This window comes from Macrobrachium rosenbergii, chromosome 55 (assembly GCF_040412425.1).
Source record: "Macrobrachium rosenbergii isolate ZJJX-2024 chromosome 55, ASM4041242v1, whole genome shotgun sequence".
NCBI lineage: Eukaryota > Metazoa > Arthropoda > Malacostraca > Decapoda > Palaemonidae > Macrobrachium > Macrobrachium rosenbergii.
The window spans coordinates 75,717,760-75,733,218 of record NC_089795.1 but is presented as its reverse complement, the minus strand read 5'-3'; the positions used below and the strand labels follow the sequence as shown (position 1 = coordinate 75,733,218).

The 15,459-nt window shown below is 36.3% G+C and overlaps 1 protein-coding gene across 1 annotated transcript; it reads right to left on the bottom strand.

Moving 5' to 3' along the window:
* Positions 1-6,261: 6,261 nt before the first annotated feature.
* LOC136835436 (uncharacterized) lies at positions 6,262-15,236 on the bottom strand. Its single transcript, XM_067098975.1, is given in 4 exon segments — positions 6,262-6,465; positions 10,288-10,448; positions 11,483-13,324; positions 13,327-15,236. Coding segments are annotated over 4 exon segments (3,819 nt in total). The 5' UTR covers positions 15,086-15,236; the 3' UTR covers positions 6,262-6,408.
* Between the last annotated feature and the right edge of the window lie 223 nt (positions 15,237-15,459).

The following is a 15,459-nucleotide window of genomic DNA, read 5'->3' as shown; positions in this document are numbered from 1 at the left end:
GAATATAGTATTTCTTATCCTGAGAAACAGGAAATTCTAAAATGATGTTGCATTCAATGCTTATTTTTTAAATAAATAGAAATCATAAACACCACAATCATATCAGCATTGCCGTTACTGATACAATTTGAAATTCACAATGAAAATATGTTCATCATATTTTCATTTTAATGATGAACATAAGGATAGTTACCCAAGATACCTATTTTACTTTTACAATTATCTGAAGCATTGTGACAGATCCTTGTTAAATTAACCAGGAAAGGATAACTTTCCCAAAAGTGCTTTCATTCACTTTCTCCCAGGGACAGCTGAAAGTAATGGCAACTCAGCCAATCACCTGAGGCACCACATGCTAGGGGGGAAAATGTGAAAACAATAGATAAATTAAATGCCAAAATGAGAAAATTTATGGCATGGAGTCGTATATGAATTTTGTTAATAGGCTCAACCTGGAAAAAAAATGTTGACAGTGAAAACTGCTCAAGATATGACAATAACAATAGTGTGTCCTTGACTTATGGCGGGGAATCTGTTCCAGTGCGGCACCGTAAGTCGATTTTTCTCTTTTATCGGCATTTTAACGGTACTTACGGCACCGCAACTTGATGTTGCATCTAGTTACAGTGCTTATGGTGCCATTAACTTGACGCCTATTCTTGCTGTTAGCGCCGTCAACGGCGCTTACGGCACCATAACTTGATGCCTATTCTTGCTGTTAGTGCCGTTAACAGCGCTGTAACTTGATGCAACATCAAGTTACAGCGCTGTAAAACGCCGTTAACGGCACTGAAAAATTGCCGTAAGATCGAACTACCGTAAGCTGAGGGCGCACTGTACTATGATCCAGCACACTGGCTGGATGAATTGTAAGTGGACAAATAATTACGAACAATCCACATCTTATTAACAAACAACAAAGTTTTCTAAAAAAAATGCAAACAAAAGTAGTTCTTCTGTGCTTACAATACATATGAAAATTAAAACTGGCTAAGCAAGCACCTATATAAGTTTAGCCTTTGCAAATGAGCCATTTTTCAGGAAAACATAAAATTAATAAATAGTACTGTATTCCCCTAAATGTTTGTAACTGCTGAACATTAACATTCAGTGCCTCATCTGAAATGTCTGAAAGTGTTTGAGATATTAGCAACAATTGTTTACACTCACTGAACTTATTATAATGGCTATATTTATCTGAGGTAATACACTGCAGAACAGGTTTTGTAAAGTTTGTTGAGCTATTTCAAAAAGTTATCTGACGATGAACCTACATTTACATTGAGTTGTTTGCACTAATTATTTAAGAAAAAAAAAAAAATTCTAAATGAAATTTTACATTGGGGGGAATGGTCCTTGGGAAAATCTAACAAGCTGAGCTAACAAAGTCAAATATTTCAGCCTTATCTTACACTGCTTACTACATATGCAGGCAGTTACAAAGTTATACAAGCAGCTCCTACAATGATTTTGATGTGTAAGAGTAATATCAATATAGCAATATTTTGTTGGCTATAAAGCAGTTATAGGTAATACAAGCAAAGGATTACATGAATGGATACTTGATTTCTTGGAAGACAGCAATCTAGTCTTATAAACTAGAGATTTCAGGGATATTATAATGGTTTATATAAGAATGAATTAACTAGGAAACTTAGGCCCTAAAGACAAGCACCGAGGCACTGTCATGATTAAGACAGTGATAAGAGGGGAGTTGGAGTGGTTGGACAACATGATAAAAGAATCCAAAAAATAAATAAGACAGGTAGAGCAGCTAGACAACAAGTTGCAAGGAGAAGGCATGAATGGCAGGAAAGAAAAAGGCTAAAAAATTGGGTGCAGCCTAGGGTCAAAGGGAAGATGTAAACATCCTTAAGTAATTCATACAGTGCATAACAGAAGTGGATCAATGGCACTAAAACTTGCAGCGGTTCAAACAAGAATGAAGAATAATGTGAATCAAGCAATGGTCATAAAGGAAAATCCACAGATTTTAATATGCTATGAAGATGCCATAGCTTGAACTTGGTGGTTGTTGGTAGCACAACAAACTGCCAGGAATCCAATTCATTTTTTATACTAAACAGGTCTCACATTTTTTTTCTTAGCTCTTCTGGGTGGTAATATGTACTGAAAATGCATATTATAATCCTCACTACAGAACCTTCATGTGAAACTAAACAGAAGTGTAGAATAGATTGCATTAAAGCCATCTAAATAGTCTTTCTGAAATTTCTGGGTGATGCTTTCAAGAGAAAGGTCTTAGTAAATTAAAACTTGTAGATGTATTTATGCTTGTCCATAATAAAAGATATTGAATTCTCAGGCTATTTTGCAAAAAAAAAATTATCTTGTAAGAGAAGATCAGTGTTGAAAGTGTCATGAAAACATTTTTAGATATTAAGTACGGAAAGTAAATGTTTCAGTTGGGATAATTTTATTTTTTCTCATGTGCCATGAATACAGTTTACTCGTTCGTCAGCACTCATTATGGATCATGTTGAATTTACATTGTATCTGAAACCTGACTCAACGAAAACTTAACAAGAGGAAGGGCTTAGATATCCAATGTCCCAGCGGCTGTTGGAAGTAATTTTACAAGGTAGGAAGAATGGAAGAACAGAACATCAAGAGGGTTACTGAGGCTGACTAATGCCACTTGAATTGCTAGTGAAACAAGTGCAGGTGGAAGAACCTGTGTGGAACGAACTTCTCCAGTTGACAGATGACTTACGACTATCTACTAAAGCTGAGCTGGTTGTTCCCATCATGACAACTGTGCGGAAACCTACCAGAGCCAGCTAACACAAAGTATGATGGAAAGAGATACTGCTGCCACATATATTGGCAACCCTAGGTACTTTGCCTGGTTGCTTGGCCTTGAGCTTCAGCTTCTCCTAGGTCACTGCTGACAAAAGCAAGGTACTTCCTGGTGGACTGATGGATGGGCATTTTAAATTATGCATCCTTCAGATCCACCAAAAGTATGAAGTCACCCTCTCTAACAGAACCCATCACATAACCTGTTGTTCCATTTTCACTTTCACAATTGATCCCTGAACCCCTTTTCCTGCCAAAAGCAATGAGATTTGCTGAACAGCAGCACCAATATACAGTAAATATGCCTCACTGTCAAACTTTTGAGTTCCGAGGTCCTTTATTCCTCACACCATTGGACTGGGGACAAGCTTCCCTAGGACTTCAGATGTTCAAGCGCAGATGCAATGCATTACAGCCCTAATACAATTCTCCTTGTATTTTAATAATTTACTTACATTTTTTTTTTATTGATTTGTTAGTTTATCTTTTTTTTAATAACTGATCTCTTTCTGTATTCTCTGTTACCATCTGTTACTTCTTCCGACTGAACATCATATTCTTTGGAAGCTTGAAATTCAAGTTAATGGCCCCTGTGGGCTTGTTCCATATGAATAGGGTTCACTTTGTGAATAATAATATTGAACCAAAATTGTAAGACTAACTCCTTCAAAGGTGAGCAATCAATGACCAGTCTCCAGCTGTCAGTCACCCTCCACCAAGAAAGGACGATTGTAAAAGCCAGTAAAGTGGTCACCTACAACTTTCAACACATTCTTCTCACCTCTGCTGACAAGACCAGTGCATAAAAATCCTGGGGCACAGGTAGGGAACACTGCTAATAAATTACTGTGGGAGTGTTGTTCCTTGAAAGGCAGTTTGTGACCATCGTGAAGGACAGAGATTACCCAAGGCTCCATAATATGTCTCTAGCACATTGCCCAACAGGCATTCCCCCTATTCGTGGCAACTGGAGATGGGGACTGTCAACTTCACTGTTCCCCTTCTGTATTTTCTTTCCTTTATCCACCTTCCTAGCTGGAGCTAGAGAGATAAACTGAAATGGCTGATAAGGTTCTTGGCCTTCTTAGATGAAAAAGTCTGGGTTCCTTGTTTCCTTGTCTTGGTTTTGTGGAGGGGAGGCCCCTCTGCATTGGACATAAAAGGCGTGGCCACTCCCGAAGGAGACCATGTGGTGGATCAAAGTGTCCCAGTTATCAAAATGCCTCTTCTCAACAACCACCTCAACTTTTCTCTTCAGAAAGCAAGAAGAGAAAACCTAAGACTAATCTGCTCTACTGTGCAAGGGTACCCTGAACCAAAATTTGTGGAAGAAGAGTATAGAAATAAGGACACATGTCCTCAGGACAAAAATTGCCTCCATCTGCCTGAGAAGGAAGAACTTTTCAGTTTCTCCAAAGGGAAGTCATTTGTCAGTTTGCAGACTGACAAAACAACTTGAAAGGGGAGTATTTTATGCATCCTCTCCATTGTAGAACTTCTGGTGTGTCAGTGGCAGGAAAGCAGCGTGCTTGATCTCCTAGACAGCAGAAAACCTTCTGATCCACACATCAAACTGCTGACCTGACCAAAGATACCATGAGCTAGCAGCAGACAACTGCCTTGCCTCTAGAGTATGCTCTAAAATATGCGCTATTGACAAGATGGGCTTCACAAAGGGGTAGTGGTTGTTTCCCCAGAGGTCAAGGGTCAAACAATCTCTCTGCTCAACTCTGCCCATGGAGCTCTGAAGGAAAAGAAACCTTGGGTTCTAACTGATTCCCTGAAGCATGGGCTGAATCCTGTTCAAAAAGGGAGGCTGACACACCAGTCTGGCCTGGTGAGCTCTCTCAGACCATGCTTGAAATCATAGTCCTCAATCCTATAGACTTTCATCTGACTGATCAAAATTGTACTTGTAAAAGCTATGAATGAGCTCTCACATGTGCTATTGTGTAAACTCATGTCTGGACCCTTGGTGAACCAGAAACACCCTAGGTGTCTGCACGATCACATGTATGCAGCCTGCCACAATACCCAGAGACACTGAAATGCAGCGACCTTTCTCGCACACAACCTCTGTTGCAAAAGCACAATTTGGGGATCGTGCAGGCATACAATGGGAGTTCTGAATGAAAAAGGCACCAGCAAAGGGTTTACTTGATCCTGCACTTTCAGACCTACATGATACCAATAGTACTGTAAAGTGATGACCTGTCACGTAAACTTTCCATCAGTATGCACACAATCTGGGGATCATGCACATCAATCAAGAAGGTAGTACCTTAACAGCACTGCAGACAGGAGAAGAGTCCAGAACAACCCCCATGCTTTAGAGTTAATCAAGGAGACATAAGTTCACAAGTATGTTCAGAGAAAGGGGATGTCAACTCTACCTATTGCAGGCATCCCATCCACAGGTGATTGAATGCCATCACCAACCCCCATATAAGAAAGGCACTCACTTGAAGGCTGAGGGAACTTCTTGTTAGAGGTCTTCTGAGACAGCTTCTTCCCAAAAAAAAGAGGAAGAGGCAGAAGAAGATGAGAAGGAAAAGCTTGACAATGAGGAAGAGGCAAATGTTACACACTTGCATTTCTTCACCTTACTCTGTCTACAAGATATGCACTTGCATTTCTTCACCTTACTTTGTCCACAAGTCTTACTCTCCTTGGCTACCGTAGATGTCATGGGAGGGAGTAGCACTGAAGGAGTACAGCAGGTACTCAATATCATGGGAGCATCCCCACAGGAAAGACAATTACTTAAGGAGGCTCAACTGTGATGAGTTTCATATCAGAAACAAGTGTGAAAAATGGCTTAATTGGGATACCAAAGGGATATGACTGTCAGTACCCAGTGAATTTCCTGGTAAAACATGCAGTTAGGAAAAACAATACTGTACTGGTTAAATAATGCTGAAGGAAAAAGTGACCAAACACTCGGTTGCAACCTACATACCTTTCATTGTTCACCTTTCTTGTTTAAATCTATGGTGAATAAAAAGTGCAAACCACATGCATATAATAAAAAGATGACTCAAGTTTCAATCTGACAGTCAGTCAGATGAGTGGGTGGATCTCCACACTCACCCACCTACCACCAGTTAACTACCCTGATACCAAGTTTCAACAACCAACTCCAGCTCTTGCTAAAGAATACTACTTTATAAAAGGTGATGATTGTATTCCTGCAGGAGTAAATATAATTCCGTAAATAAAATATATCAGCTGCTCATAGTTCAAATATTATCCATAGAACAAAATGTGAACATGAAAAAATCAACAAAAATATTTACATAAATTCTTGCACGATTCTGGAGGTACTGGATGGTGGTGAATAATTTTTTCAGTAAACTTATTTTCTATAAACCAAAATCCAGAAATGACAGTCCTGATAATCTTATACTTCATACTTTTAATTAAATGGGTAAAAAATACACATTTCTTGTTGGTAATTTAATTTTTTTTCCAGTTATACGAGTCTAATATGAGTAGTTCAACAGTTTAAATGAAACAGTCAAGCCACAGTATATAATGTTACCTTTAAATAAAAATTTTGTTGATTTCATAATGGCTACCTTTTATGGGTTAAGTAACTTTTTTCTCCTTTTCATAGCTATCTTGAGTCACTTCAAGCTGGTGAATCTGTCAAAATTAAAATATGTTTTTATTAAGGTTTTGAACAAGTAAATACTTCATTAATACAAATAAATACACTCTGCTCCCAGATCACCATAAAATACTAGCATGAAAATTAATTTTCTTCATTTTCAAAGAGAATATCACTTTACAAAAGGTTTAATAGTACTGCCAGTATATGTTGGAGGTGGGCAACCCGCGCCACACATGCCAAAAGTCTCACACTAACAGCTATTTTCCAAAGCTCACAGTGAAAAAAATCTAAATTACAAGGCTCTGAAAACTAGAAGTTTTCAGATGGGATGCACACAATGAAAGATTTAGATTTTCCAAAGCCTAAAAAATACATCAATGATCTCACAAAGGATGACAAAACAAACTGAAAATGTCTTAAAACAAATTCTTTTAAACATCACTGGGTCATCTGTTAAGCAGTTCTTTACAATATTTGTCAAGTTCGGAGAATTTGAAATCGCTACAAAAAACCATTAGTTTTCAGACAGTATCAAACTGGATCTACTAAACTTGCAGTTTTTTCATGGATAAATATGGACAATTTGGAAATGCAGTTGCATGAATTTCAAAATACTGTACACAGCTCAATTTGGAGGCAGAAAGTTGCTGACCTTAGATACATTAAATTATCATACTAAAACAATTTATTATTTCATACAAAAAATACATCCCAACCCATTAACCCAAAGCACTCAAAAGTCATCTCAGATTACCCCCATACAACTGTTACTCTTAAGTATATACACCCCTAAAATGCTTATACGGGCTTGGTTAACAGCGATCTGGTTTTATGGGGCTTGTCTAGCTACGAAATTCGGCAATTTTTGGTGCCGAAAATCGCCGATTTCCGCTTATCGGCACCGATAATTGGGTATTGGCGCCGATACATACCTAACAGAGGCACTGATAACCGAAAATCGGTGCTGTTTGTTGCCGATAAACCCTGAAAATTGCAGAAAAATCGCCAATTTTCAGTTATTGTCACACCCTCAGAAACGGAACCCCGCCGATAACCGGGGACTGCCTGTAACAATGACTTCCTAATTTTCAAATGTTAATATTAATATTAATGTACATACAGCACAATATCTATAAAATGTTTAATACAAATTAAATAAATCTGTCTTAAAGTCTGACCACTAATCAAGTTACCCCTGTATAAGCAAGCATGAAGTCATTCTTCTTTTACACTGGTAAAAAAAAATTACTGTCACTAGTGTATTAAACATTTTTAATGTGCATATGTAATTTTGTCTGTCTCTCTGTCTGTCTGTCTCACTGAGATAAGAGAGAGACTGATTTTTATGCATGTATATTTACTTTTTTTCTACAGTATAGTTTTACAGATAAATGTGATGTTACTTTGTCATTCATTTTTTTATATTTTCCATGCTATAATTATACCACTTTTTGCATTTCAATAAAAGCAGACTGGAAAATAAAATTAAAATAATTAGCAAATCATCATAAACTTGTTAAGCTTATTTCATTTTATGTTCCAGTCTGCTTTTATTGAAATGCAAAAAGTTGTATAATTATAGCATGGAAAATATGAAAAAATGAATGACAAAGTAACATCACGTGTATCTATAAAACTATACTCTACAAAAAAAATGAGCATACTTGCATAAAAAATCAATCTCTCTCTTATCTCAATGAGAGAGAGAGAGAGAGAGAGAGAGAGAGAGAGAGAGAGAGAGAGAGAGAGAGAGAGAGAGAGAGAGAGAGAGAGAGAGAGATTAATGGTCAAATGTTCTGTAAGACAGATTTATTTAATTTGTATTAGAGATTTATTTAATTTGTATTAAAAATTGTATAGATATTTTGCTGTTTACATTAATATTATTTGAAAATTAGTCAATTATTTTGTATCATAAAAATGTATTTAGTCATGAAAATGAAATGAAAATACAGTAATTAGTGAATATTGCTCTATGAAAAAATCTGCGAATTGGTGAAAGTTCCAGCGTAAAATTGATAGACGTGTTCCAGAAAAATCCACGACAAAGTGAAGCATGCAAAAGTGAAGCGCATAAAAGTGGGGGTCCCCTGCGACTGTACATATTGCATTGCTGTGCATTTGTTTGCCTTTCTTCTCTTTCTGGTTATTTTTCACACAAAGAAAATTTTTCAAGTTTGGCCTACACAAGAACATTGCTCACTGAGGTGTGTGTGTGTGTGTGTGTGTGTGTGTGTGTGTGTGTGTGTGTGTGTGTGTGTGTGTGTGTGTGAGAGAGAGAGAGAGACTACAAAATTTGGTTTTATTTTGTGTACAGCTGTACAGCGAATTCTGTGTTGTTTATAAGCATATACGGTAATATCTTGATCTTAAGCTATTCAAGTTCCATGAATTCACACACAAACTTTTCATTGGGACCTAACTAACTGGCATATGTGATTTTTCAAACACCATTTGCGAAATCCTCGAGAAACCCTGCATTTGTGTTTATGTTTTACTTTTGAAGTAATCTACATGTTTTTATGCTTTCATGTATAAAATCTATATGAAAAATGTATCGTATTACTTTTATTTCTTTACATTCATAAATGTGATACAAAGGTAACTTCAGCACATACATTTAGTGTACTTTTACAAGATGTGATACCTATTCGCAAAGTTACTGCACTTTTCAAAGATAATACCCCTGCAGAAAGTGTTTATTTACTTTTTGAAGTACTGTACATTTATAAGTTTTCATGCTTCTAATTGTAAAATTGATATGGAAAATTTGTATTATTTATATTTTTGTACATAAATATGATACAACGGCAGTACAGTTACTGTATTATGCCCACTCGCAAGTCTTTGTCTCTAGGACCTCACACGACGTTGAGATGAGGTTGTTCAGTTGCGGTGGTTTGATAAAATGCATTTGTTAATGTATTAAAACATATCAGAGACATAACTAAGACTTGTATTAATGTCGTTCTCTGAAAATTACTTTGTTAACCTCGGAGAAACGTGCTGGTGCAATCTGCATTATCTGTAACTACAGCATGTACAGTTAGCGTACTTTTACAAGATGTGATACCCATTCACAAAGTTACTGCACTTTTCAAAGATGTGATATTCCTGCAGAAAGTGTTTGTTTAATTTTTGAAGTATTTTATAAGTTTTCATGCTTTTAAGTATAAAATCAGTATGGAAAATTTGTATTACAGTCCAATATTTTTAATGTACATATGTACAGTATTTCTCTCTCTCTCTCTCTTTCACAGTTAGCGCTCGCACATATTTTTACAACTTACTATTTCTCTGTACGTCTTTACCTGTACAGTACATAATTTTGAATTGATTGAATTTTACCTTTACCCTCTGCTAACATTACATACATGTTCTCTTTATCTTATTGAATTGTGTACAGTACCTTCGTTATGACTGTGATTTATGAAGTTTACCTAGTGACACAAAAAAAACATCTTTTACTCTCAGAGTGAAAAAGAAAATACTTAGAAATAAGTATTTATTAGTATTTTTTGTGACCGTGCCAAATTTACACAAATCCTTGTCTTGCGTGAGGGGTTCTGGAACCTAACCTTGCAGATGTTCGAGGTACTACTGTACAGTAGTTTGTGGTGACAAAATAGGGAAAAAGTTGCAAAATTGCTGTTTTACATCCGTAGTGTTTTTTACCTTACTTGCTAATTTCCAGTATCTATAAGGGCCTTGGAAATGCTACTGCAGATACTTAAAGGAATACTGTTCTATGTTACTTATATACTACATCGCTCCAATCCTGGAAATTAATTATAAAAGAAAAATAAGATTAATAACCTACACACCAATCAACTGTCAAGTAGTACACAACCTACCAGAAGTTCCTTGGCACCATCGGGGACAGAGTATTTGTTACACCACTCGTTTATATGTATAGCAGTTTCATCTGCTGCAACATTCTCTGGACCAATCCACATTTTGCTTATTTTCGATTCTCCAGTACTCATTTCAGTAAGTCTATATGAAACAATCTCATCTGAAAAATGACAATAAATTGCTTTAGTACCATATAAATTTCAGGCATTGCCTATACAAAAAATTTTTTGGGTAACAAGTACAAGGACTAATGAACAATATTTCACTTTGCTACTAACATTATACTGTACCTACTAATAAGTACATCAGATTTTCACAATCCTTTCACTTGTGTACACAGAAACACACACACCACCAGAGTATACTGGTAAAGCTATCCTAAAAAAACGATAACATAATTCCATCATTCTTCAAAATTCATTAATATCCAGCATGTTTATTTCTATTTTGAATACAAAAATATATTTATTGTATAAAATAACAATACATTATGTTTCAAATGAATGAAATCTATCATATGTACCAAAATTGCAAAAGAATATCATACATAGCCCAATTCCTTGAAGAATACGGACAAAAAAACTCTCAGTTTTGTTCATTAATTGTTGATGTGTTCAACATAGAATGTCTCATCTAACCCAGGTACAAACATTAAACTTCCATTTTGTAATAAAAAAATTCAAGGAAAATTCTTTCATTTTTATACTGCTTGAAGTATAACCTTAAATCTTTAAAGACAGTCCTACTTTATCATTTTTGTGATTTGATCCACAAGAAAAAAAACAACAAAACAACCTAGAACACATCCACAGATACTGATTGATGGGTATGGCAATGGAAAGTGACAGGCTGACAAGAAAGTTGATTGTTTAACACATCCAGTTAATCTTGAAACTATTTATTACACACTGATTACAGGAATCTTTGTATTTTCTTTAAATAAAAGTAAAAGTAAAAAATATTCAAATTAATTTGTAATTTTCATAGGTATAAAAACAAGAGCTTTTTATGTAGGTGTATTTCTCAGCATTAACTGGAACAAGTTGTCGAAATTACAACAATCTTTACAGTTCTAAGGGGTACTCAACTTACTGTAATTAAAAAACTGATGCTTAAATAAAACTACAGTATATCAGAATATACACAAAAAGGCAAGGTATCTATTTAACATACAACAGTTAAAAGTCCACTCACCTTGAACAAGAACGTGCCACAACTCTACATTGTTAAGACAAACTCCGTACAGGTAGCTGTTTTCTCGTGAAAAAAAGTGCTGCTTTCCATCACCTCCTTGGAGTCTTCCAACGTTTGAATACAACTCAACAATAGTTCCTTCCCAGCTTATTTCATCAATTTCACCATTTTCCCAAATTTCCAATTTATTTCTCCTCTTTTCTTTATTTCCTAAACTTTTGTTAAGATCAGCCTCAACACTATCAAGGGCACTGAGGCCCTCTTCTTTGGTCTCCAACTGACCAGGATCTGGTGCATGTCCTACTGCCATTGCTGCTGCAGCTTCAAGAATATCACGAGGCACAGGACGGACATGGAGTTTCTGTCCTAGTAAAGTTGGTTCATGTTTTGTTTTTGGCTTAGGGAAATGAGCTGGTTTTTTGCCTAACCAACCATACACGGCAGTAAGACTAACAACATAATCTCCTATCTCCTTGTGTTCAATTGGCCTGACATGAAAGAGACATGGTCGAGGGTTTTCCTCAACCTCAATATCTTTGCCAAAGAAAGACTTAATATTATCACAGGTTATGCTTTTATTGAATTCAATGAATATATCCCCTCCATGGGGTTGAGAACGCCATCTTGCAATCCCTTTATTTCCCGTCAACTTGACTATGTATGCTGGAACAGTCCTTCCCGTCTTAACCTCAAGTGCATAAACACCATCTAAAGAAATCCGAGCATGATCCTGCTCTCCTGGCACTGGAATATCATGAGGTTTACTTCCTTTCCAGCCACAGGTTGCATACAGGCTAATTCTGTAAACTCCTAGAGTTTTATGTAAAACTGGAAGAACATAAAAGTTGAATATTTTACTTTTGTCAACTTTGTAACTTTCATCCATAGGACACAAATTAACATATATATTTTTCTTAAAGAAAAACATATATACCTCACCTTCCTTTGCTGCACAGCTCCACATAGCTATGCCACAGCCCTTCATTAACTTAAGAATACGGCCAGTGATATGTTTCCCAACATGGGGTTTATCAAGGCTAACTGCAATATCTTCCAAGGAAACAGGAGCAAGTCCTTTACTATCTGTCAATTTAATATTAGATAGTTTGCTCGAAATGTCTTTACATTCATTTCCCTGATTCTTTATCAAGTATTTCTTCAGTTGCTTTCTTTTTACTTCAGGTCTGCATTTATCTCGCTCATCTAATGCTTCCATAGCTTTCAATGGAGACTGAACTTCAGGAAGAGCTATATGACGTGGTTTTTTGCCAAGCCAAACAGCTGAGGCTTGCATACTCACCTGAAAAGCCCCAACTTTGACAGCAGATATTTCATATGCAAGCAAATTACATTGTACTTCATCCTGAATAATGCTGTTATCAAGGCTATCATGGAGTTCTAAACGATCACCATCAATCCATAAAACAGAAAAGTCAAACAGTACATATGTATAACCTTTTTCTTCATAGCCACATTGAATGACACCATTCCTATTTTGTAACTGAGCAAATCGTCCACATCTATACTCCATAACAGGACTGTCAGTCTTGATCAATTCCAAAGCATTCTTGACACTGCCTTCTCGAGAGGATAAATCAGCTTTAGTGTTACTTGAATTAACTTCGTTGTGCCCAGTGGCTGAATTACCTTCAACAGGTAACTCTTCAGGCATTTTTGAGGGAAGTTTTTTATTTTCTGAGGACTTTTTTCCCATCCATGCTAAAGTAGCATACATTGTGACAGGGTAATCACTGATTATTTGACACTTAGTAGAACGAGCATACAGGTTAACTTGACGCTTCTTGTCTAACAGATGTAACATTTGATGGACTTCAGGAACAGTCCATCAATATAAAAAAATTTGTTCAGTAAAAAGAAAACATAAGAGGGCTCTATTGTAATACTCTTAGTCTCTATTATGCCATATTCAGGAGTAGTTTTAACTATCATGCCAGTCATGTGGAGACCTATCTTATCACCCTCTGACTTGTCAGATGACTCAGCAACTTCAAGGGCATGAAAATCTTCTGGCGCAACATTATGTCCCTCAAGAAGTATTCTATATAATAAGTCAGAAGAAACATAATGCTGGTATCTTTCCTCCCAAAGTGCTAGAGCAGTGTACATAACTTCATTCTCTTTATTTACAGGATATACTAACATGGTCCAAATGCCAGTCTCAAGATCTCCCTTTATTTCAAGCAAATTACACTTAGAATGCAGTTTATATCCTTTCATGTATAATGCTTTTCGTTTAAATGAGATATCTAAGGTGGTATTCCCTACTTCAGCTACAGCATAACCATAGTTATATGATATAGTATTGGTTATTCTGCCCCAAACCAGTGTATATCTTTTATCACTGGTTGTGTTAAGGGCTTGAGGCACTGAACCACCGATGATTCCATTATAATAACGATTCTTAATAGCTTCCATATTTTTAGGTGGAATACCATGCCATACACATACTGCTCTCCACATCACATAGATATCAAAAACTAGGACAGGCTCCTGAAGGGGCACTATCCATGCTGTTAATGAAACACTTCTGTCATGAAAGAATTCATCTAAAGGCTTTCCATCCCTGTATATCTCCCCATCAACGTAAAAATTTTGTACGTTGAAAACTATAACATCTAAGTAACTGTTGATGAGGCCATACTCACTGCTGGCTACTAATAATAAACCTTTAACAATTGCTGCCCCTTTTTGTGTTGTAGCAAGTAATGGCCCAGCAACAGTTCTTGTCTGATTCCTGTTCCCTTTAGCACCTTCAGGAACAGAAAATAATGTTCCCTGTGAAGAATCCCCTGGACTGCTTAAGGGATACTGTAGGTTCCCTCCAACAGGGCATAAAGAATTCCATTCACTGATCTCAATGATCTGGAATCTTCTTAGCAGCTGCCTATATTCATAAGGCATTTCCCCTACCCAGGCAAATTTTGCTAGCCACGTGGATGAACTATTTTTATCAACTGGACAATTGGGTATGTGGGGTTTTGGTCCTTCATAATTCTTATTTGTAAGGAACTGTAAGCTAATAATAAATGCATGTATAAGGGGAGCATGATGCTCCACACCCAGCAAAGCATCTTTGCAATTGAAATTTTGCCCATAAAAAGACAAATCACTGTTGTGCACCATTACACTGTTGCGAGAATCACCAAATAGTAAAAGCTTATCAGCAAATACATTAATCAACTTCCCAGTGTAATATGAAAGAGGCATATACACAACATTATACCTTTCAAGGTGTTGTTCAACAGCTTTTGGTATTGTTCCTAACCATGCAAAATGTGCATACCAAAGTACTTTGCCTTTCAATTTAAAAGGCCATGGTTGAACTTCACTAGAACTATATTTCACAACATAAGAATAAAGATCTGGAGACGTGTTCCAATCACTGCTTTCAACCAATGCATGTAAACTATGCAAATCTGTCTGTGATGCTCTATGTCCATTAATATACAACTTCTCAAAGCCAACAATAGCAGCATTTTTCTTGTCTAAGAAAAAAACTTTGTCCTTCCAAAACGCTCTTACTTTCCCAGTAAAATAGTAAAGTTTCTCCTCCCCTAAGTATGTACTTTTTGAATAGGCCATTATTTTCTCTTTCAAAGGAGATTTATGCACAATTAACCATCAAAGAACTGATAAATGAAATATACTTTCAATTTGGTTTTGTGAGAATATCTCATATCTATAACCCATGATAAAGACTGTGTGCGCTGCAAAGGACCTCCATCATGGCAATAATAACCTGAAAAGAAAGAGTATAATATTAGGTGGAATTCATACACCCTTTCCTTAAAAAATATGCAATAACTTACTTTCTCATAGTCTATAGGGTCATGACTTTCAGATATCGTTTAGACAACATAAAAAACTAATTTTCACAATACTGTATTTTCTGTCTATTTTTCCCTAAAATAAGTCTTGGAAATTTAAAACGCTTTCCCTTGGCCAAAGGTTACATT